The sequence below is a fragment of the Desmodus rotundus genome, chromosome 2 (genome assembly GCF_022682495.2).
Source record: "Desmodus rotundus isolate HL8 chromosome 2, HLdesRot8A.1, whole genome shotgun sequence".
Taxonomy (NCBI): domain Eukaryota; kingdom Metazoa; phylum Chordata; class Mammalia; order Chiroptera; family Phyllostomidae; genus Desmodus; species Desmodus rotundus.
The window spans coordinates 97,957,720-97,980,813 of NC_071388.1; the positions used below are offsets into that span (position 1 = coordinate 97,957,720).

At 41.1% G+C, this 23,094-nt stretch overlaps 1 protein-coding gene across 1 annotated transcript in view; it reads right to left on the minus strand.

The window, feature by feature from the left end:
* HGD (homogentisate 1,2-dioxygenase) overlaps positions 1-21,553 on the minus strand; it is a 41,139-nt gene extending 19,586 nt beyond the window's left edge. Inside the window, exons 1-4 of the mRNA XM_024578023.4 lie at positions 21,365-21,553; positions 16,784-16,855; positions 15,923-16,011; positions 12,203-12,308 (exon numbers count right to left, since the gene is read on the minus strand). Of these exons, the coding sequence (XP_024433791.1) occupies positions 12,203-12,308; positions 15,923-16,011; positions 16,784-16,855; positions 21,365-21,379 (282 nt within the window). The 5' untranslated portion in view covers positions 21,380-21,553. The remainder of the gene's footprint in view (positions 1-12,202; positions 12,309-15,922; positions 16,012-16,783; positions 16,856-21,364) is intronic.
* Between the last annotated feature and the right edge of the window lie 1,541 nt (positions 21,554-23,094).

Genomic DNA, 23,094 nt, shown 5'->3' on the forward strand with positions numbered 1-23,094 from the left:
GCATGCCAGCCTCTCTGTGTGACACTGCAGGGGAAGGTTCTACTTCTACTTCCAGCCCTTGGAGTTTTGAATTATTTCTTGACGAGAAAGAGAAAGCACCCAGCTGAGACTGAATTTGGTAAATGCAGTACCAGGTCCTATTTTTTTTTTTTTTTTACCAAACCCCATGTTTGTCCCCAGGCTGCCTGAGAGTTCAGTTTAAATCACAACAATCTTTAATTTAATAATGAAATGATCTAGGGAAGTGGGGGGAAAAATCAGCAGGTCCACTCCCTATTCAAAGTGTCAGCCTGGTGCTTATTAATCAACCTGGCAGCTGGCCTGACTCAGCCAGGCTGGCAGCTGATAAACCTAGCAGCCTCAGGACATACCATGAAATGACCTGCAACCCAAAGACTGGCTCCACCGGCTGTCTGGTCAAGGCTGGCTAGCTAGGGCCTCCTCTAAATAATTGGGATCAGCTCATTCTGTCTCTCAAAGAGGCAGTCTGGCAGGGGGAAGTGAGCAGCAAGTAGAAATGGCAGCACTGGGATTTTTCTGCCTCTCTAATATACACAGTCAGATAGCAGCCTTTATTTCTTCTTTATTTCTGTCATTTAAAATTTTTTTTTATTGTTATTCAATTACAGTTGTATGCCTTTTCTCCCCATCCCTCCACCCCACCCCAGTCGAACCCCCCTTTCTCACCCACCTCCACCCTCCCCCTTGATTTTGTCCATCCCCTCTCCTCACTGTCCCTCCCCACTCCCCCCTGGCTATTGTTAGATTGTTCTTAACTTCAGTGTCTCTGGTTATATTTTGTTTGCTTTATTTCTTAAAAGCAACACAGATTATCACATTCTGGGACTACTTAAAAAGGATGTAAAATGTTGATTTGAAAAACATTGTTGAAATCATGCTTCAGAAAGAAGGAAAAATTAGATCTAATTAATTAAGGATGGTATTTCTTGGGGGAGGAGGAGGAACCTGAGAGCAAGGATCTAGGAAAGGGTTTCTCAAACTCGGCGCTGATGGCATTTTGCATCGAATAATTCTTTGTTCTGGGGGTTGGTCCTGTGCATTGTAAAGATTTTTAGCAACATCCCTGCCTTCTCCTCACTAGATGCCAGTAACACTCTCTCAAGCTGTAACAACCCAAAATGTCCCTGTTGTCAAATGTCACCTGGGGGACAAATTTCCCCTGGAAGAGAACCATTGACCTAGGAGGGTATTCCCTGACAGGAAGGGCCACCACTAAGCATTGCTGGCTTTTTGAGGGGAGGCTCTGGTCTATTACTAGGCATTATCTGCTACTTTCCTCTATAGCCAGCAACACAGTTTATGTACCCAGGAAGACTGTCTGGAAGGTAATACTACCTCGAATGGTGGTTCCAAGAAGAGTCACCATTCTGGATTTCCCAAGGGAAGAGATTTAAGTATCAGATCAATGGTTGCCTGAACAACATTATAGATCAATCCAGAGATTCTGAACCCTGTTTATCCGTGAGAATCACGTGGGCAGTCTTTGAGACCCACGACCAAATTAAATCAGAAACTGTGAAGGTGGGGCCCAGGCATCAGTATTTTATAAAGGCTTTTCTAGTGTGCAGCTACAGTTTAAGGATCAGCACACCCAACCCAGAGATTCTATGATCCTTGTATTGCTGAACAATGTTCAGAGAAGTCCACTCAGTCAACCAATGAACCAATGAACCAGCAAATCAATCAACTAAATTGTGGCATCTTGGGCCAGATATGGCAGTGACATGCCAATTACCAAATAGCAAAAATGTTTAAATAATGTAAGTCTAAGGATTTATAAAAGTAAAGATCAAGAAAATAAGGGGAAAGAAACGAGAGAGAGAAGAAAGAGAAGAATAAGAAGGAAGGAAGGAAGGAAGGAAGGAAGGAAGGAAGGAAGGAAGGAAGGAAGGAAGGAAGGAAGGAAGGAAGGAAGGAAGGAAAGGGGAAGGAAGGAAGGAAGGGAAAAGAAGAAGAGAGGGAGAGGGAGGGGTGAGAAGGAAGGGGAGGGGGAGAAGAAAAGGGAGGGGGTCCCAGTAATAGAGGCAGCACTGCCTGGTTTGCTGCACTGACACAACCCCTTTTTTAGATATTCCTGAAATTAAAATACCTGTTGTGAGTAGATATAAAGTTTTGACCTCTAGAGAATAGGTTTATCTTCTATGAGTGGGAAAGGTTGAACCAGAGAGGCTGATGGTTGAGTTGGTTAGGTTTTTAGTTTTCCAAGGTCTTCTGGAGCACATCAGACTTTAAGCCGAGGAAAGAGCCTGAGGTAGCAGGTGAAAGGAACCTGCATGATGCTATAGAGAGTATGCCTTCAGTAGGGATCACGTCCTAGATGAGGCAGTGGCCTCAAAGGACTTTTCCGGAGCTCTGGTGTGAGATCTTCTTGAATGTAAGGAGGAAGAACTGAGGAAAGGATAAACAGGAAGAGTCCATGGAGTGAAGGATCAAGTCATCTGCTAAATCCAGATGTGCAGCTTAATTGTATGCTGTGGCGCAGCTACTGTCTGATCCACAGCCAGCACGAGGGGGGCTGTGCATCAGACGGAGCCGGGAGACCTAGGTTCTGCTATGGTCTCTGTTCCCACTTACTCTGTGAACTCAGGCAAGTCATCTCCTCTCCCTGGATTGTGTTTTTTCTTACCTGTAACAGTGGGCTGCTAGAGTAAGCTATAATTCCATAATTCTCTTCAGAGAAGAGCTTCTAAAACTAATAAAGGGGACTTGCTAATTGAGTTAGTCCTATAACTTTTTAACAGTTTATTTTATTCATACTATATGTTATTTCTAAATAACCCCAACAGAATTAAATTATTAAACACTTCAGAAACAATGAAATCTGTTATAGTACCCAATGTCTTAACTCTAGTGGATTTTCATAAATTTATGCTGAATGATTGAATGAATAAACACAAGGAAGGTACTGAGAACATTGTTAATATCTCAAAGAACAAGACTAAAGCAAATTCGTGACATTTTTGGAAGTCAAAATGACATTCAGGCAATAGCTAGTAAATTGATAAATGTTTCTAAAAGTCCAAAGATTATTTCTAAAATGTAAGTCAGTTCTTTGTACATGTGAAAACCCCTCCTTTCTTTCATGTCCTGGGAGAGCAGTGTTGGCATTTCCAACTATAACTGGGGTTTCTTCTAATTCTCCCTTCAATTCTACCACTGCTTCACATAGTTTGCAGCCATATCCCACAAATTCTACTGGAAAATAAACTTTTACCTGCTATAAATGAGGTGGTCAAAAATAATTTGAAAAGTACTTTTGAGGGAGTCCAAAGTTAGAATTAAAAATTCTTTAAGATTACCAAAAGAGAAAGACTAGGCATTAGTGGCAATGTTTAATGATCAAGATTTGAAATTTACACCCAGGAACAAAAAAGGAAATGAGAATTGACCTCAGTTATTTCTGGAGTCAGAAGATCAGGACCAGATGATTCAAGTATACTCTTCAACACTGAGACTCCAATTTACTGAGATTCCCTATAAAACTGCCTTGGACTCAACTAGATTAGGTTAGATATCCTCAACACCATTGGCTGGTTAGAGATATACATATCATTAGAAGGCGGTACCACCTACCCAAGAATTTGGAAATAACTTGTAGATATGGTAGCAATTACACTGTGTCAGCATTTATCTGCCCAGCTGTGGCTATGAGAGGCCCAGGGTAATCCACTACAGTGAGTTTCAGTGCAGACTAGGGAATGCGGCAGGGACAGAGGCAGTGGGGGGCCATAAACGAAATAAAACAGTAACTCACTGAATGCCACAGCAAATCTAGCAATTTAAGGAAAAAGGCAACATGATTGATGTGGGGAAAATCAGGCTTTGAGTTCTTTGTAGTACTTTGAGGTAATAGAAGCACAGGTAAGGAGGATTCAAGTCACCGCGCATCATTTGGACTTTCAAAAGTCTTTCATGGGGCTACAAAAGAGATGAGCCTTTGTGGGGTTTGTATAACATTTTTTTTTTCATGGAAAAAAACCCCCTGGATTCCCATTTGGCCTGGCCCTTGAGTATAAAGCTAAGGGCATTAAATCCATTACTCAACACATAGCATAGAGCATGAAACATGGTAATCACACAATAAATATTAGTTGGATGACATTTAATTATCACAACAACTCTCTGAGACTCCTGTGATTATCATCACCTCTATTTTAGGAGTGAAAACACAGATGGTTTAGAGCAGGTCATTTTTTTTCCACTAAGAAATGATGCCAATATTCTGACTCTCTTAATAACATACACCCCTTTACTCTCAGGTTGTCTCAATAGGCTTCCCAGACTATTCATGATCTCCTTGCCTCCTGAACCCGGGCTTTGCCTCCTTTTAATGGTCTTGTGCTTGGTCCTCCATTCTGACCTTCTTTACTGCTCTTTCAGTGCTGAGTGCCCCTGGCCCAGCCTGACTCCTGGGACCTGAATCCTGCTAAGGTCCTTTAGTGTCAGCGTTCTTGTCCGATCTTTTTATATTAATTCATTCAAATGATTTATTGAACCTCTCTGTGTGCCGAGTCTTATTGTAGGTGCTGGAGATGAACATGACTGTCTCTGCCCTCAGTGGACCTGTTACAGAAGACCCTAGAAATGTGGACACTTTTTGATAAGAAAACAAGGAAATGGATAAGTAGAAATGACTTTGGAAGAGAAATATAAACAGGAATGTTCCCTCAGGATTAAGTCCTGGCACAAGGCCTATTTAAGTTCTTACACATGGAAGATAAGAGACAGACACAATGAAATAATCTGGTTTGCAGACATCTCCAACATCTCTCTAAGGAGTAAAATACAAGTTGATGGAGATGTACTATGAAAAGAGCCAGGAAGCTGTCAGAAAGGGCTGGACAGGGCAACGTGCCCTGCTATGTTGGCAAACGCCAATGAATGCCTTTAGGGAAATGGAATCTAGTCTATTTACAGGCTGATGGGATGTAAGCTATCAGGGAGTATATTCAACAAATACTTGTGATTCTGCTTGAAAAAAGGCATGTGTTGGACACTTCAGGATGTATGAACATGATGGAGATGTGGATCTCAGGATGTGAGAGTGTTGGAGTCTGGGAAAAAGTGGGGGAAGGGGATTGTGGGCCATACCTTAGAACTTCTTGAATGTTTTCAGGAGAAATAAATGAAAATTGAAATTATTTTAAATTATTTTTGGTCTGTGGATGTATGGGACCCTGGATCTTTGTTCATACAAACACACACAGACACACACAGAGAAAGAATGGAAAGAAACCAAAACATTAGAAGTTGTTACCTCTGCATTGGTGGAATTATTGGGCATTGATGATTTTATGTAAGTTTTAAATAAAAACATGTATTAATGGGGGGTGCCTTATTGTTGCTTAAAGAAGGTATAAATAGTTTCAATAGAGTGGTCATGGTAGGCTGAATTATAAGGAATTAAAAGCTTGAAGAGATGGAAAACCCAAGACATTTTTGGAGGGAAGGGGCTCTTTTAGGATTGTGAGACCTGAACAGTGGGGTAAATTAGACAGCAAACATCTTGAAAAGGTGTACAAAGTGTTTCAAACATTTTGATAACTTGCATCTCCTGGAGGCAGAGGTAACTTTATGATGTAGTCTTTAATTAGCCTTGAGATGTTTATCACTTGGTCCAAATTATACTGAGAACTAGAAGGTAATTTCCTCAGCTGAGGCTTCACTGGGTCAAGAGTCTGACTTTCCAATAATCAAGAGGTTGGGGATGTAGTGCACAAAAGATAAACTTTAAAGGACTCTGACCTTTTAAGAGGAATGCTGATTCAGAAATACTAATTGAAATCTGTAAAATCAGTTAACTTGGATGCAGATTTGTTTGATGAAATTCTGAGGTTCCAGAAATTAGAAGAAGGTGAATAATGAAAACAATTAGGTATATATATTTTGTTTAAAATATTTTATTTATTTATTTTTAGAGAGAGAAGAAGGGAGGGAGAAAGAGAGGGACAGAAACATCGATGTGTGAGAGAAGCATCGATCATCTGCCTCTAACACACCCCCAACCAGGGGTCTGGCCCACAATCCAGGCATGTGCCCTGACCCTGACTGGGAATGGAACCTATGACCATTCGTTCTGCAGGACGATGCCCAATCTACCAAGCCACACCAGTCAGGGTGGTTATATTTCTTATGTAAGGTATTAATGGATTGAGCTTGTTTTATGTCCACGGGCTAAATTTAAATACACTTAAAAAGAGTTTGCATTGATTCTTAGACAACTCATTAAATATACACTAAAAGAAAATGATCATTTTGTGGGTATACTCCTCACTTTTCCTGGGAGGGTATCAAAGAGATAACAATGACGACAGCACATCCATGATGTTCTCGTGGAGGAAACATTAGGTAATTCTCAGGTCTTCTGGCTCCCAGAGATGACTAATGTGGGGAGTTGAAGCTGATGGGTTGATTTGATTGGTGACAGGTGAAGACATGCCTACCATACAGGCTTCAGCTGGGAAAAATTGTCAGATAGGTACCTCATCGTACTTTTCTCATACTTTCTTGTTGAGAGTCTGGGATACATATTTGGAAAAGGTTATGAGGGGGGAAAGTGATGAACACAGATTGCTTTGTCTATTAATGAAGCATCAAATTGGAAAGAAATATTAACTGTCAAGAAGGTATAAATGAAAAGGCAAAAGCATAGACATAGTATGAACAGCCAGGGTGTGTGTATCAGGGCAACAGAAGCGAGATGGCAGAGGATAAACTACTGCCTCGATGGGGCTGGTGTTCATGGAGACACTACTGAGTTTTAGGGAGCATCTATCCGAAAGTATGTGAGCACACGGTCAAAAATGAGCAGGGGAAATATTGGAGAAGAGATTCATTTGGTGGCCACCATATAGAAAGTGTTTGAAGGAATTCAAAACGAGGAAAGGTAACAAACAAGTTCAGGAGAAATGCAAAGAAAGTTTAAAATGGGACAAATGGGATGGGGGAGGAAAATAAACATCTATTGAAGAGCTAGTAAAAAGTAAACAGAAAACTTTGATGCAGCTATTTTAATGGCTCTGTATTAACTTGTGCTTATTAATGCAGTTGCCTCAAACTTCCCTCCCAAGATTTATGTTATTTATGAAACAATGGATTAACATGCCCAAATGGCATACTTGACTCTCACTTATGGTGGGAGATTTCCATTTCTGATTTTTTAAATTTTATGTCATTTGAGTATTTATAAATGTTTATTACCTTAACAATAAGACAAAACCAGAAAAATTCTATCGGGACAAGGTTTAGCTTTCATTGGTAAGCCACCTATACCCAAAAATAATATTATAAAAAGGTGTATATATGTTCAATGAAATGTAACAATAGTAGTTATAGAAATAATAATACATAACAAAAGGATTGACTTCTGGTCAAGATGGAGGTGTAGGTAGATACACTGTGCCTCCTCGTACAACCAAAAGAAGGATGACAGCAACAAATTTAAAAAGAAAAACCAACCAGAACTGCCAGAATATTGAATTGTATGGAAGTTTGACAGCCAAGGAGTTAAAGGAGAAATATTCATCCAGGCCAGTGGGAGGGGCACGGATGGCTAGCTGGGGTGGAAAGAACTCAAGGCAAGGAGGCAACTAGCAGACCTGGTGGCCCCACATTTGTGTGCAGAAAAACCAGGAGGAACAACTGGGGAGCGAGACGGTCCACACGACCCAGGGTTCCAGTGTGGGGAAATAAAGGCTCAAAACTTCTGACTGAAAAAAACCTGTGGGCATTGAGGTGGCAGGAGAAACTCCCAGCCTCACAGGAGAGTTCATTGGAGAGACTTGCAGGGTCCTAGAATATACACAAAACAACCCACCCAGGAATCAGCACCAGAAGGGCCCAATTTGCTTGTGGGTAGTGGAGGAAGTGACTGAAAGCTGAGCAAGAGCTGAGCAAGCAGCATTGTTCCCTCCGGGGCCCCTCCCCCACTTACAGCATCACAACGCAGCTATGTGGGTTGCCCCCACCCTAGCCAACACCTAAGGCTCTGCCCCTTACTATATAACAGGCTCACCAAGACAAAAAAAAAAAAAAAGGTGGTCCAAATGAAAGAGCAGATCAAAACTCCAGAAAAAATCCAACTAAGTGACAAAGACATAGCCAACCTATCAGATGCACAGTTCAAAACACTGGTAATCAGGATGCTCACAGAATTGGTTGAGTATGGTCACAAAATAGAAGAAAAATGAATGTTATGACAAGTAAAATAAAGGAAAATGTACAGGGAGCCAACAGTGGCGGGAAGGAAACAGGGACTCAAATCAATGGTTTGGAGCAGAAGGAAGAAATAAATATTCAACCAGAACAGAATGAAAAACAAGAATTCAAAAAAATGAGGAGATGCTGATGAACCTCCAGGACAGCCTTAAATGTTTCAACATCCAAGTCATAAGGGTGCCAGAAGGAGAAGAGGAAGAGCAAGAAATTGAAAACTTATTTGAAAACATACTGAAGGAAAACAATCTGGCAAAGGAAATAGACTTCCAGGAAGTCTAGGTAGCTCAGAGAGTCCCAAAGAATTTGGACCCAAGGAAGCACACACCAAGGCACATCATAATTACATTACCCAAGATTAAAGAGAAGGAGAGAATCTTAAAAGAAGCAAGAGAAAGAAGACAGTTACCTACAAAGGAGTGCCCATAAGACTCTCAGCTCATTTCTCAAAAGAAACCTTGCAGGCAAGAAGGGGCTGGAAAAAGTATTCCAAGTCATGAAAGGCAAGGACCTACATTGAAGATTACTCTCTCCAGCAAAGCTATCATTTAGAATGGAAGGGCAGATAAAGTGCTTCCCAGGTAAGGTCAAGTTAAAGGAGTTCATCATCACTAAGCCCTTATTATATGAAATGTTGAAGGGACTTATCTAAGAATAAGAAGAAGATCAAAAACCTGAGCAGTAAAACGACAACAAACAAAACTATCAACAACTGAACCTAAAAAAAAAGAAAAGAAAAGAAAAATATACTAAGCAAACAATTAGAACAGGAACAGAATCACAGAAATGAATATCACATAGAGGTTTATCAGTGGAGAAGGGGAGGAGAAGAATGGGGGAAAAGGTACAGGGAATAAGAAGCATAAATGGTAGAAAATAGACAGGGGGATGTTAAGAATAGTATAGAAAATGGAGAAGCCAAAGAACTTACAAGTATGATGCATGGACATGAACTAAGGTGGGGAATGTGGGAGGGAGGGGGTGTGCAGGGTGGAGGGAAATAAAGGGAGGAAATGGGACAACTGTAATAGGATAATCAATAAAATATATTTAAAAAGAAAAAATGAAAGGGTAATACTACATATGTTACATATCACATTCACAGTACAGTCACATTTTCCTTAAAGGCTAGGTTTACCCCTCTACCCTAAATAGTCAATCAAATATAAAGTAAGAGGTCTCCACTGCTGCCCTCACAACCACAATCAAATCTAAGAAGACGTGTTGAGGTTATAGAGCTTGGATGACTGATGTGGATGATATGAGGAGGAAGGGCACCAAAAATCCCCACTCCACTCCTAGTTATTAAATAACCACTAGTTTTTTCAGTAGTGATCTTAAATGGCCCGTGACTTGAATTCCCAAACATCTGCCTAGGGACTTTTTCTGTAATCCTTCCTTTAGTCTTGCTCAGTGGTTCTCAAATCTAGTGCAGGTACAAAGTAGCACACACAAAACCATGTATCCTATACTTTATGGATAATTTAAGGGATTTTTTCATTTATAATCTTATTTATACTTAATTTTTGTCTTACTTGCTGATTTTACAACCACCCTCTTCCTTTGCATAGCATACACTTTGGCTCTACTTGAGAGAACTCCCAGAAACTTACCTGGGGATTCTCTATGCTGTGTAAAGAAAATAGAAAACTTATTGTGGTCCAAATACCCTCTTAGCATTCCAAAGCTAGAAGATAATAAATGCTTAATTTATTTCACCCAACCAGGAATCCTACCAAAGTACAGTTATCCATTCATTATATTTTCTAGTGGAAGATGGAATCACATTATTAAGCAGTCTGGTCTATTTATTAATCAAAAACAAACGAATGTGGCCATTGTAAGTCTATGAGAGAAATTAGAGAATTTGAGATGTAATCCACTGAGGAATCAAGCAAATTCTCAGAGGATTTGCAGTGATTTTGGCTAGGATGGTTTATGGTCCTTTATAAGATGAGCAGGAAAGCAAATGGTTAAATGAATGAGTTAAGGGATTAAATGAGGATGGTCTGCCAGATGCATTCCTAACCCCAGAGTGTGGGAGAAAATGTGGTAAAATGGTATCGGATTAGCACCCGGGTGAAACTCAAGGACGAAGTGAAGAAAGGGTCCTCAGGTTGGTTGTACAAATTGTGTTCCACACTAGGGCCCTACTCAGCAGAAGGAAAAAGAGGCAGGAGCTGAAAACCCAACCTTGTGTCTTGGCAGGGAACTATGTCTGCAGGGTTGCTGATTGGAGCAGGGACTGACTTTTCCCAACATGTTCACAGGCAATACACAGGCTAGTGGTGAACCGGAAGGACGGCTACTTCATGCATTAAATTTCGCACAAGTGGAAGCTGAGACAAAATATCCTGGTTTCAAAATGGCTGTGAGGTGGATGATATTTGAAGTTGTTAACTCACATTTCCTTCCACTCTGAATTCCTCCTTTTCTGCCCTTGATGTAGAAGATGGAGTAGCATTCAGACAGCACTTAATTCTCTGAGATTTCTATAGCTAGGGAAGAGATGGAGCAGAGCAGGAAATCAAAAGTGACTATGAATTATTCTGGTTCTACAAAATCACCTAAGCACTTAGGGGAAGAAAATTTGTAGGTACAGACAAATGTCTTGGTAAGCCAAGGGGAGGCAGCAGATTTTCGTCGGCGTTGGAAAGGGGATGGAGGGAGAGAGAGAGACGATTGTTTTGTGTGGACTTTGGTACAGAGGGGGGTTCTTGAACCTGTGACCTGGCAACTCTCAGAAGGAGGGAATGGCTGTGTGGCATATCCAGGATGGCAGGACCAGTGGGCTTGTGCATGATTCCATGACCAAACCTGGCATAACAGCAGCAGAACAAGGGGTGTCTCAACACTACTCCGTGCACAGGACCAACCAGCAAGGCCCAACTCCTACTCCTACTTTAGCATCCTTTACCATCAACAATTCCCAGCCAAGATGAAGATGAAATTGTTTTCTGCTGGTTTGGCAGTCAGGACCTCAGAATAAAAAAATAATATAAAATGAAAAAACAAGTTTATCTGAAAATAAATTCTACAATTTATAGGTAGTACCACTGCCTTAAGGTGACTATATCAAGTGGCTGTGTGCCAGGCACTGTTTGGAGTGCCGTCACCAGTTCTGTTACATACTCTTCACAGCAGCACTGCACAGCAGATTACCGTACCAATTCACAGGGAAAATACCACGGCTCAAAGACACAGCAGGTAGTAGAGGCACAGGGATGCAAGCCTAGGTCTGGTTTTCTGCCTGCACTATACTATACACGCTATCAGTGAGATCTACCTAAACTCAGGCACAATGGGAATACAATGGAGTTCTCAGAAGGAAAAAGTATATATAGCCTAGTCCATTATAGTACTGAGTCAGTCTCATTACTGGAAGTAGACCACATAAATACCGATGCCCAGAGGAAAAGCCCTCTGGTCGCTCAAACAAAAGGAGGAAACTTAGGCAAGAAATAGAAGCTCCTAGGTCTGCAGAGAATGTGACGGCAATCTGTCACCACACTAAACTTAACAGAATCCAGCTCAGACAACAAGTCTTTCATCTGTATATCAGAAACCCTTTTCCAGATACGAGTATTTAAAGTGTTTTATGTTCTGTGGTAAGTTTAGATTAAAGCAAACCAACCAACCTATGGGTATGTAGATATTTTCACTAGCTTATATAATTTCCATTCATCCCACTCACATTGGCGCGCCTGCCGAGTCTGAACCACTTCTGTAACTACCTAGATGCCATTAGGCTAAAAAACACAAGTTGATACACACATACACACACACGTGCACATTTACGCAATTACTGAAATCCCAAATTCCCACCCAAGTTTGAGAAAAACAACAGATAGTTTAATATTTATTTTTTAAAAAACTGTCTAATTTCTCAAAGACCCAGGCTTGACTTAAATATTTATATTGAAGGCTTTGGATACATAGTGTGTTCCAATTCACAGAATCCAGTTACCTGGTTAGGATCAGGATCAACTTCATCCCAGTTGTGGGTGACATGGCCTTGGTCAATGGATTCAAAGGGCTTGTGAGAAACTGAAGGTAGAATCCTATACAGCCAGCTGGGAGGAAACAAGGACACATGTCTCAGGGAGATGTACGAGTGATACACAGACTGGCTCAGAAAGTACCATCAGGAAGATTCTTAGGTCAACGATGATCTGTGGGCTTTAAAAGCAATGACACAGCATCACTACTTAACAACCAACCACTGCCGCCCATAACCCTGGCCTCTTCTGGCCTTTCCACCCTACCCATCACCCTTCATATTAAGGCTCTGGCTGTTGGTTATTCCTGTACTGACAAAGAATGAAGAATTGTCTTGCCTAATGACAACTATAGAGGAAAAGGCAGTACCTTGAAGGGTATCTGTATAAAAAAATCCATAGAAAATTATTAGCGTATATATGTCATTGGATACCAATCCTTGCTCTGGAAGGTGATGACAATGAATCCTTCATAGATTGAGAAGATATGGGTGGTTTCTTTGTTTTGTTTTTGAAATATAAATCAGTTTTCTCCTTTAAAATTATAAACACAATATATGTTTGTATTATGGTAAATATAATTCAAGTGGTAAAAATAATTCAAGGAATTCAAAAAGTTCTGAAATGTAAATGGCTTTCTCTTCCAGTTTCTCCAGGGCCAATCCTCGGAGGCGCCAGAGCTCAACAGTTTTCTTGTGTGTTTTCTCAGATGTGTCCAATGCACATATAAGCAGAACGGCCAAGTCATTTTACAATTTTATTCTCACAACAAAAATGTGAAAATGCCTAACCACCCACCTCTTCACAAATATGGCATATTATTAATAATTTTTCCATTAAGGCAAAACATATTTTGTTCTAATTTTGTATATTCTTTATTACAAGTAAGGTTGAGAATCTGTATGTTTACTGGACTTTTGTAATTTTTCTACGAATTACTTGTACAAGTCTTTTACAATTTTTCTCTTGGGTTATTTGTCTCTTTGATATTAATTTGTAAGAAGTTTAGGAAATTAACACTTCTGTAGTCCAAAATTATAAGACCATCTGTCCTATTTTCTTATAGTACATTTTTCCTTCCTTCCTTCCTCCCTTCCTCCCTTCCCTCCTGAGTTTTACTATCCGTATATATCAAGGTCAGAGCGAAAGATCTTCCTGCCAGGACCCAGGTCTCAGGCTTCAGGAGGAAAAGAAGCCTCTGATGAAGAAACCTTAAAGGACAGCAGGAGGACAACCCTCCACAAGCTGAGAGGGAGACTAAAACACAATAAAAGGGACTCAAGTCTTCAAAGGCCATTGCCCTGACAGAGTACAGAAGGAAGAAGAATACTACTTCTGACAGTTGAAGACCAGAGAAGCTTGAACCCACAGACGGTCCCTTTAAGCACTAGGACAGTCTACATCAGGGGTGAAGTTGGCCTGACTGCACACTGAACCATTTGAGAGATAAAAAGGCTACATTTGCTCAGTTTCCATTTGATTTCTCCGGCTCTAGAAAATATGACCTCAGACCTTGGACTTCAGGGCATGAAAAACTAAACTTCTCTCGCTTTGGGGAGACTATAGAGCTGAGAGTGTGAGTGTATCTTAGAACCAACTGTGTGTTCGTGGGCAAGTTAAAAAACTTTCTTGACTCGTGTTTTTCATCCTAATCTCCTAGGGCTGTTGTGAGGATTCAGAATTTATGTACCTAGAATGCCTGGTGCACAGTAGTTGCTCAATTATCAGATTCATGTGGAATTGTCTGTGAACTCCTAATCATCTGGGTTTTTGTGATAGTCCAAAATTTCCACATTCTCTGCCCTAAGTTTTACTTTCTCAGGACCTGAGGGATCAGTTAACTAATATGAAAAAAGTTAATCCTTGATACTTTCATGGGGACTCTGCATTCTGTGGTTTCAATGAGTGGTGACTAACTGTAAGAATTTTAGGCTTGCTCACCTATGGATAGGACTGGCTCCATTTTCCCCCTGGGAATTTTTATCATTTTCACAAAATTCTTGTGGATATTGTTGAAAAGTTCTAAATAGATGGGTGAGCCATGTCTCGTGTCCCTTGTTTTCTAGCTGAGTTTATAAAAATCCCCAGGTAGCACCACACTGTGCTGAATTTAATTCTGATTCAGAGACTGGTGTCAGCTTCTTAATGAATTGCCAACAGTTCATTTTCAGCCCCCTGGATCAGAGCTTAGCTCCTGCTGGCTGAAGATATTGCTGAATAATAGAGGCAGGCAGCAGAATCCAGAGTCCAGGTGTCCCATTAGTGAACGGGACATAGCATCATGGAGGCCAGGTTGTCATAAATTAGACTGGACAGGAATTGTCTATGTTTACCTTACTTTGACTATTTGGGATTTCACAGAGATGATTAAATACGAATTAATAGAATTAACCCGTAATTTTTGACAAGTATGGAAAACTATTTCTTCCTCTCTCTATGTATGTATCTATCTTGAGAGAAGCCATATTGGTATTGACATGGTAGCAATAGCACCTGCCATATCTCACACTAAGTTCTCTGATAGCCCCTTAGGGATACCCTGTGTTAGAGGATGAAAATCTGCTATGATGACAATAATAGTGATCATAATTCTTAATATTAACTGAGCACTCATCCTATGCCAGGCAATGTGCTAAGCACTTTACATACATTCTTTCCTTTAATCCTCATGACAACTATGGAATAGGTACCATTATTGTCTTTTTGACAAGTGAGAAGCCTGAGGCTCTGAGAGGGTAGACGACTTGCCTCAGTTCACATAGCCGAAAAGAGAAGGAGCAGGATTGAAACTCAGTGGTCCTGGCTCCAGAGTGGGCATGATTAACCACTAAGGGGAACAATCTATCATTTGTGTGGTCCATCGTGTTTCTATGCTCACTGTCTTATTTGCTTCTCAGGAGGACTTTGTGGAGATAAACCCTGTCCCTTCCATTAAGCAGTACCAGGCCACCTGCCCATTCCCCCAATCCTCCAGTATCAGTAGCAGACCTCCTCACAGTGCCCTAGCCTGAAATTCCTACAGTTAGACACAACATGTTTAAGTCAAAACACTTACTGCCTTCCCAAACCACTACAGCTACTGCATCCAACCTGCCCTTTAGGAGTTAATCAAAGGAGTGAGCTCACTGACCTGGCGTGCACGATTAGGGCAAACATGGAATATGAATGTGCTGATTTCCAGCAAAGGCAAATTCCAAAGAGTAAAAACCTTACTGATTCAAACCACAAGGGGCCGTAATACATGACCTTTTGACAACTCACGCTTGGATTATCCAAACTTGTCATGCAAAGAACATTCGGGTGAGAAAGATACTGTGCTCAATCTTCTATAATTTTGAGTTAATCATTAAAAAAAACCAAAAAAGTAAACCAAAATCCAAAACTCAGTTGGACAATCCTTAGGGGAAGGCCAGACTATTGGGAACATTTTCTTCTGAGTACAAGTGAGAATTTGTAAATGGACCTGGACACGTGTGATTCTAGGCTCTGTTCATCAGCTCTCTCAGCTTCATCCACCAGTCACTGTAGCTAGAGACAAGACCTATCATCCTCTATGATCCAGAGCACAGCCTGTGCAAAGTAGGGTCTTAGGCAGCCCAGTGAGGCTGTGGCCAAGGTGTAGGAGGCAGCATTAAGTAGCAGTCATAGCTCCCACAGTCTGCAAGTCAGAATTAACCTAATTCTTGTACCTTCTCTTATTGGTGATCCGCGGACAAGTAAAAGCTGATCCTGAGAGCTGCTCAGCATACAAATTGTAGGGACAAACTTGAGGATTGTTCTAAAACAAAGAAGGTAATAAATAACATCACTCCAACCTGAAATGCATCCCACCTTCCCCCAAGCAATTCATGGGAGGATTCTGTCCTGAATGGGGATGCTCTGGGCCACTGCATGTGACCACCCCCCACCCATATATTCTTATAATAATTTTAGGTGACTTTTTCCTCTGATTAGAAAAGTAATATACATGACATATAACCCATTATTTCACCATCCAGTAATAGCCCAATTTTGACATATTGGTATATTTCCTTCTATTCTTATCCTCCCAAATGGGGGCCCTTATGATATGTACAGTTGTGTAATAATCAGGACTTTTTAAAAAGAGGAAACCCTACATCATGAACATTTTTCATGACATAAAATATTCTTCAAAATTAAAAAATAATTTGTAACCAACACTAGTGTGAACCAACACTACTGTGTATACATTTTTAGGACTAATTATTTTGTCATCATTGTTATATGTTATGTTGTACAAGGGAATTACAAAAAAGTTCCCTTAGCCTTGGACCTAGGGGATCTCCTGAAGATCTTACAGTTAGTATTACTATTTGGGGCTGGGTGCTTTGCTTTAAAATAACCACCATCCAACTTTATTCTTTGTATTGTCATTGTTCTATATCCCAGTCTTGAGGATTTGTTAAACTCCAAGACACTTTACAGGCTAAATTACGAGAGCTATGATGGGTAGAGGTGCTTCACCTGAGGGCTGGTCATTCATTGCTATAATATAGAGCTCTCTAAGCTAATATTCTGCTTACTCATACCTGTCCTTCTGGCAGGGCACCAGGGCAGCGGGGGTCCTCTGAGGCACATTCGTTCCCAAATCCAGAAATGTACTGCACGTGACAAAGACACAAAGACCTCCGTTAATGGGATTTAAACAGCATTTTCACAAACTGACAGTCTACAAAGGGAAGAATTTCATATGGACATGTGTTTGTAGATGATTTTTTCTACAGAATATGTGATTTTCTATGTCTTGGCACATGAACAATTTAGGAAAGATAATATGTTCTGTGTGAATTTTAAAGACTGCCAATTAATTGGGAGAGGAATCCTGAATATTGACTCCATCCTTTGCTATACTTTGTCAGTTTATAGGCTTGCTCTTAGTTATCCTACTCCAAGAACAGGTTCTTCAATTCTGGTTCCATGAGGGATTTCCTGATGAGGGAGATGGCTCACACATCACCTCATCCAAATTATTAGGATCTTGCTGGGCCTAGATTACGGCCTCCTTGAGTTTGGGGAGCTCTACTCCCAACCCTTACTCTGAAATAAGCAACTGTAAAGGAGCATGAGGATCTACTCTGATAGCAAAGGCTTTGAGAGAAAGCTCTTCAAATCATCCTCACGACAGGGAGAAGACTACTTTTAGCTGGCTCATCTACGGAATGTATATATAAATGAAGTTTGAAGATATGGCTGGCTTGCAGGAGAAGGGATAGACCAGAATGTGTCCACCACAGCAATGTGGAGTCTATCTTAATTGCCACTTGTTTGAACCCAGAGAAAATAAAGTTAGGGGGTTTCTCCACAAAGTAAGGTATGTGGAGCCCATGAAACTCATTGTTACACCATTTAACACACCTCTTGCTCACTGTCTGACTCATCTGCTAGTTTATAACCTCCATGAAGTCCCTGTATACCTCTATATGCCCTGTGCCTGGTGTATAGAAGGTACTCAATGGATACCTACCATTTGATTTAGTTGTCACTTAGATCCGATCCAAATATGAGTGTATGTTTGCCGTCGTGAGGTTAGGATCCCTTCTTTTCTAACCTGAACATCAAAACACATGGCTATTTTTCCCCATAGCTGTTCCTAATAAATGTACTTAATTTTAGCCCAGGAAAGTGCAGCCTTGCTCAGGGAGTAAAATGCCACCATCTGAGCACATGTCTTTAAGAGATATAAGAAGGATGTAAGTGGGTGGAGGGTAAGCCCTCCAGACTTCTCAGCAGCACAGAGAAGGATGAGCTCGATGCAATGCGCCCGCATGTGTGAGCGATGATCGGGCCAACAGCTGTCTGTATTTGGAAGGAATATCAAATGTGAAGTGTCATGACCTAGAAAGCGATGGAAGTGAAATTCTTTTTGCCTCCAGAAAAATTTTTTTATATATTTGAAAATCTATCAGCACTAAAAACATCGAGTTCTACTTTTCACAGATTGGTTAATAGCAGTGGCATGCAGTTTGGAATGACTTTTGGGGGGGAAATGGCAGAAACCACCCAGCATTCTGACTCTCCACTGAACACAATTTTCTTCTCTGTAAGTGAACCTCATGCTCATCATCAACAGGATTGAATTTGAGCTGCTGAGAAATGGTAATGACCCCAAATTTTACAAAATGGAATTTTATACCAATCTGTGACTGAACCCATAGAGTGTCACAGAGCCTTCATTTTGTTCAGCTGCCTAGTTGTTCCTCTCCTCTGGAGAGGCAGGAAGGTGTGAGTGCTGGGGAATGCAGCCCATCTATGTGGCAGGCATGTGTCGGTTTACTCATTAGCCTTCCCCATTCTTTGCAACTGCTGGCCTCAGAACAGAGTCCACCATTAGATATGTTCAGAACGAGGGAAAAGAGACTTAGTATATGGAGTTCTGAAGCATTTGCTTCAGATTGCTTTTTAAAATGAGGGGGGGGGAGTAGAAAAACAGCTGGTGGTTTGGAAGGGAGCCACCCAGCTCCCAGAGAGGTGTGAGTCTTGAATCCCTTTCTCCATCTTAGCTGTGGTGCATTGGCTAAAGGGGCAGTGGAAACTGCTGAGTCACCATCGAATCAGTTGGTTTTCCTAATCCTCTGAGAGAAAAATTGCAGACGAGTTTGTCAGAGCTTTAAAACTCCATGTCCCTCACTGCTGAATGTACCTGAATTAAGGAAGCAGTTTTCTGCAGCTGCTTTCCCAAGGCTTTGACATCAAGGACAAAATCTAAACTCTGCTTTTATCTGCTAAGGAAATCCAAGCCTTCAACTCCAGCTGATTCAGTGACTAAGTACAAATATACCTTATACCAAAAAAGTCTGACATTTAGCGAGTGTGTTTGTATGTTTCCTTCAGTCCAGATTTCTGAATAATTTCATCCAACACAGAAATGATTTCATTTCATTCCAAGAGAATTATATGCATCCTTTCTAAATAAAAACAAATTACGGAGCTCCGTGTTAACTTCAGTACCATCAGTTCTTTGGCAGCTCCCTTGTATACAGCTTTTTAATTTTCTCCTTGTCCCCAGGATATGATTTATTTGTTAAGAGTAGTTTTATGAGGTGTCTTTTACTGACTCTGGTCCCAGGTAACACCCTGATGGGACGAGCAGATGGTGCACCTCGTTTCCTTTTACTGGGCATGCAGGAGAGAGAGAGAGAGGTCAGGGTAGAGATGGAGCTCGAGCTACCATTTTTCCTCTGTAAAGAGTCCAGTATTTCTAATTCACCTTGTTGGGAACACAGATTGTTAGGAGAACTTGCAGATGATTGCAGTAGGCTGAAAATGACCCTCAAAGATATTCAACTTTAATCCCTGGGACTTGAGAGTGTTACCTTATATAGCAAAAGAAATGTGATTTTTGCTGACCTTATATTGCAGATGTGATTAAGTTAAGGATCTTGAGAAGGGGATAAAGCCTCGTTTTTTGAGGGGTGTGCCCTAAATGTAATCACAAGTGTCCTTAGTAGAGGTAGGTAGAGGGGGGGTTGACTACAGAAAAGGAAAAGACGATGTGTTGGAAGCAGAGATTGGAGTGATGCACCCTGAAGATGAAGATATTAGTCAAGGGATGTGGGAAGCCTCTAGAAGCTGGAAAAGGCAGGGAAACGGATTCCCCCCTTGAGTCTCCAAAAGGAAGCAACCTTGCCAACAGTTTGACATTAGCCCGAGGAAATTGATTTCAGAGTTCTGACCCAGAGAACTGTGAGAGAATAAATGTATAGTTTTAGGCCACAAAATGTATGGTAAGTTGTTACAGCAGAAACAAGAAACTGATACAATAATTAGGTAGATCAGGAAGACCTATCTTTGGCTAATCGTTGGGATCACCCCAGAAGTTTGTTAAATGCAGACCCCCATCTAGTGAATCAAAATACTTGTTGGTGAAGCCCAAAGTCTGCAACTTAAAGCTCTTTGTTTTTAGAAATGAGGAAATCAAGACGTGTAGAAGTGAAGCAATTTAAGAACGTAGTGGTCTTTCAAATTTAATTTTATTGTTTTATCTTTTGAATTTTCTTCCCCTAGTTGTGCTTTTATGTACATGTGATTTTCCCGGAGGCTTTGTGTTGATGTATCCATTAAAATGAGGAAATAAAAGTTGAGAAATATTTTTAAACATAAAATGCTTATTGATTAGAATGATGCAATCTGGCTCTCTGTGCTTGGATTCCTGATCCCTACAACTAACCTTTTCTCCTGGAGATTAGACAGCAGGCCGGGAAGAATGCCTTTGAAACTGAGAACAAAGACCAGCATGCAATTTACATTGGTATGCTGGCTCTGTGCATAATAAGTTGCTTACAGATTTCAGCAGGATAGGATTTTAAATATAATTTATTTATAAATGGTAAGGATGTTTTCAACCCCTGCTGAACTCCCCCATAGGATTTTCATCAGGAAACACAGTTTTTATGAACTCTCCTTCTTCCAAGACTTCAACTACACTTTTGCTATGATGACCTCCCATATCTGTTCTCCTAGCCTTACCCACTCCCCAGAGACCCAGACGCATACATCTGACCACCTCCAGGGGATCTCAACTTGGCTCTCCCTGCAACTGAAATTTAGCTGAAACACTCTTGGACTCCAGAACATGCATAACCCACACTTATTTTTCAATTGCACATTAAATGATAAAAAGGAATTATTTCTTAGAGGAAGTGCTAAGACTTCTACTGGCCAAGGGCTGCTTGTGGGCCTCAAAATAACTGAGTAGATTAAACATATCTAATTAGTCAGCCAGAGGCAGTCCAGGAAGCTGCAGCAACAGGAAGGTGCTGGAGAGTGAGGGCCTGGGAGAAAAAACTGCAATGAGAAATCTGTCTACCAACCCATGGTGGGAGGGAGCCCTTTTGATATCTACTGATTCCCAAGACAATATTTGAAATGAACAAAAGCAAAAGACTGATAGTAAGGGCATCATCTCTCCCGCATCAACCCCTTCAACCCCTCCCCACCCCCCCCAGACCCAGCCATCCCTATGGACACCATAGCGAAGCCTCTGAAGACAGGGGCTTAGGCCCAGATTAGAAAGGGCCTAAGTCCTTTCTAATCTGACGCTATGGAATTCTCAAAAGCTTCCATGAGTTCTGGCTGAAGAAGTAGCCACAGCAAACTCGGTAGTTTCTTACCTTCAATTCGGCCATTTTCCTTCTACTGCAGGTGTGGTGACTTCAGGACACTCGAGCCCAGAGAGGGTATGAATCCAAAATGCTTCTGTTTCTTCTTCAAACCACTCTCTGAATGTTCTTACTCTCCCCACTTTGCTGTGCTCACTGGCCAGCAGGTCACCCAAACTAATGACAAGAATTGCCTAACTGATAAAGTAGGGAGAAAGTCCAGCATGTTTATTTTCAACTAACTGCTTACACAATTGCCTTTGTTTACTGACCTCAGGCTGTTTCTGGAAGAGCTTTCAGAAGCTTGCCTCCTCTTCTGACGTTAAAATTGACTAATGATTTGTTCCAGTTGAAAAAACACTTATTACTAGTGGCAGAGAATTTACTGTAGTAGTTACTGCCTGCTGTGTGTGGCAGAGACTTCTGTACTCAGTCCTGACTCAGGCTGGGAAGGAATAGAGAGGAGTGTTCACTCTCTAAAGAGCAGTGAGAAAATGCACTGTGCTCTGACACAGGGGTTTACACAGAGCGGCCTGCAACGGTGACCAGACCTACACAGCTCTCCACAGGGGCCTCCCAAGGATGATCTGGGTGAACAGTTCAGAGCCTGAAGCACTGATGTTTACTACTATTGCTTCTCTTAATTTCCTAAATTCTTAAAATTTCTTTAATAATCTTATTTCCTAATACCTTATTTCTCTGAAAACAGACCAAGGGATTACTTTCCAGCCACTTTTCCCATGACTCCCTTGTCCTTCATCTTGGCTATTCTCCTAAGTCATGGTCAGGTATCAACTTCGTGGCTAATCGTATTCAGGAAGGAAAAAACCATATATCGAATGCATGTTCTTGCCAGATTTTTCCACAGACATTACCTAATTTAATTTCACAAAAACAATCTCGTGAACCAGGCTTTATTATTACAAACTCAAGTGCAACAGGCCGGGCAGGAAATATAAATGGGTTAAGTAGGCTAGGGGATTTTTCCAAATGGAACTTTTATGTGATGCTCCAATTTTTAAACATTGGCAACTAAACAAATGAATGAATGAATAAATGTATAAAACCACTGTGGTAGATTGCAAAAAATGCCCACAATTCCCTTCCATCCTTGTATGCATGACCCTTTACAATGTGACTTTTCTGCTCCTCCCAGCAAGAGATGGTCCCTCTCTCTCTCTCTTTAATTTCCTGGATCTTACTTTGGCTGATAGCAAACATGACACAAGCAGAGGCTCGAAAAGTGTTGTGCCTTACAATTTGTCCATTTCTTCCTACTTGAGACCACCACGAAAAGCTGGGCTAGCCTCCATGAGAATGGGAGACCACATGGAGAGAGAAGTTCAGGCAACAGCCCAGAACTAAATACCAGGCATGTGAATGAAGCAATCTGGCTGCCAGATGGCTGCAGACCCATGAGCGATCCCAGGTGAGACCAGTGGGAGAACCAGCAGCTAACCTAGTCCCAATGGCTGACAAACAGATTTGTGAGCAAACAGAATGGTGTATTTTATGCTACTAAAACTTAGTAGCATAAAGTTTTGGGATGATTTGGTAAGCAGTGATAAATAACTGATATAATTATGTCAAAAAACATACATATAGGTTTGAAATGGCTATGGGCTGCCAGTTTAGACCCTCTGCTTTAAATGAATGGGTCTAAGCAGCATCCAGAGGAGGTCCCTAGGCTCTAGCATAAGGCGGTACCAGCAGAGTGATTCATCTGTGTATAAGGTGTTAGT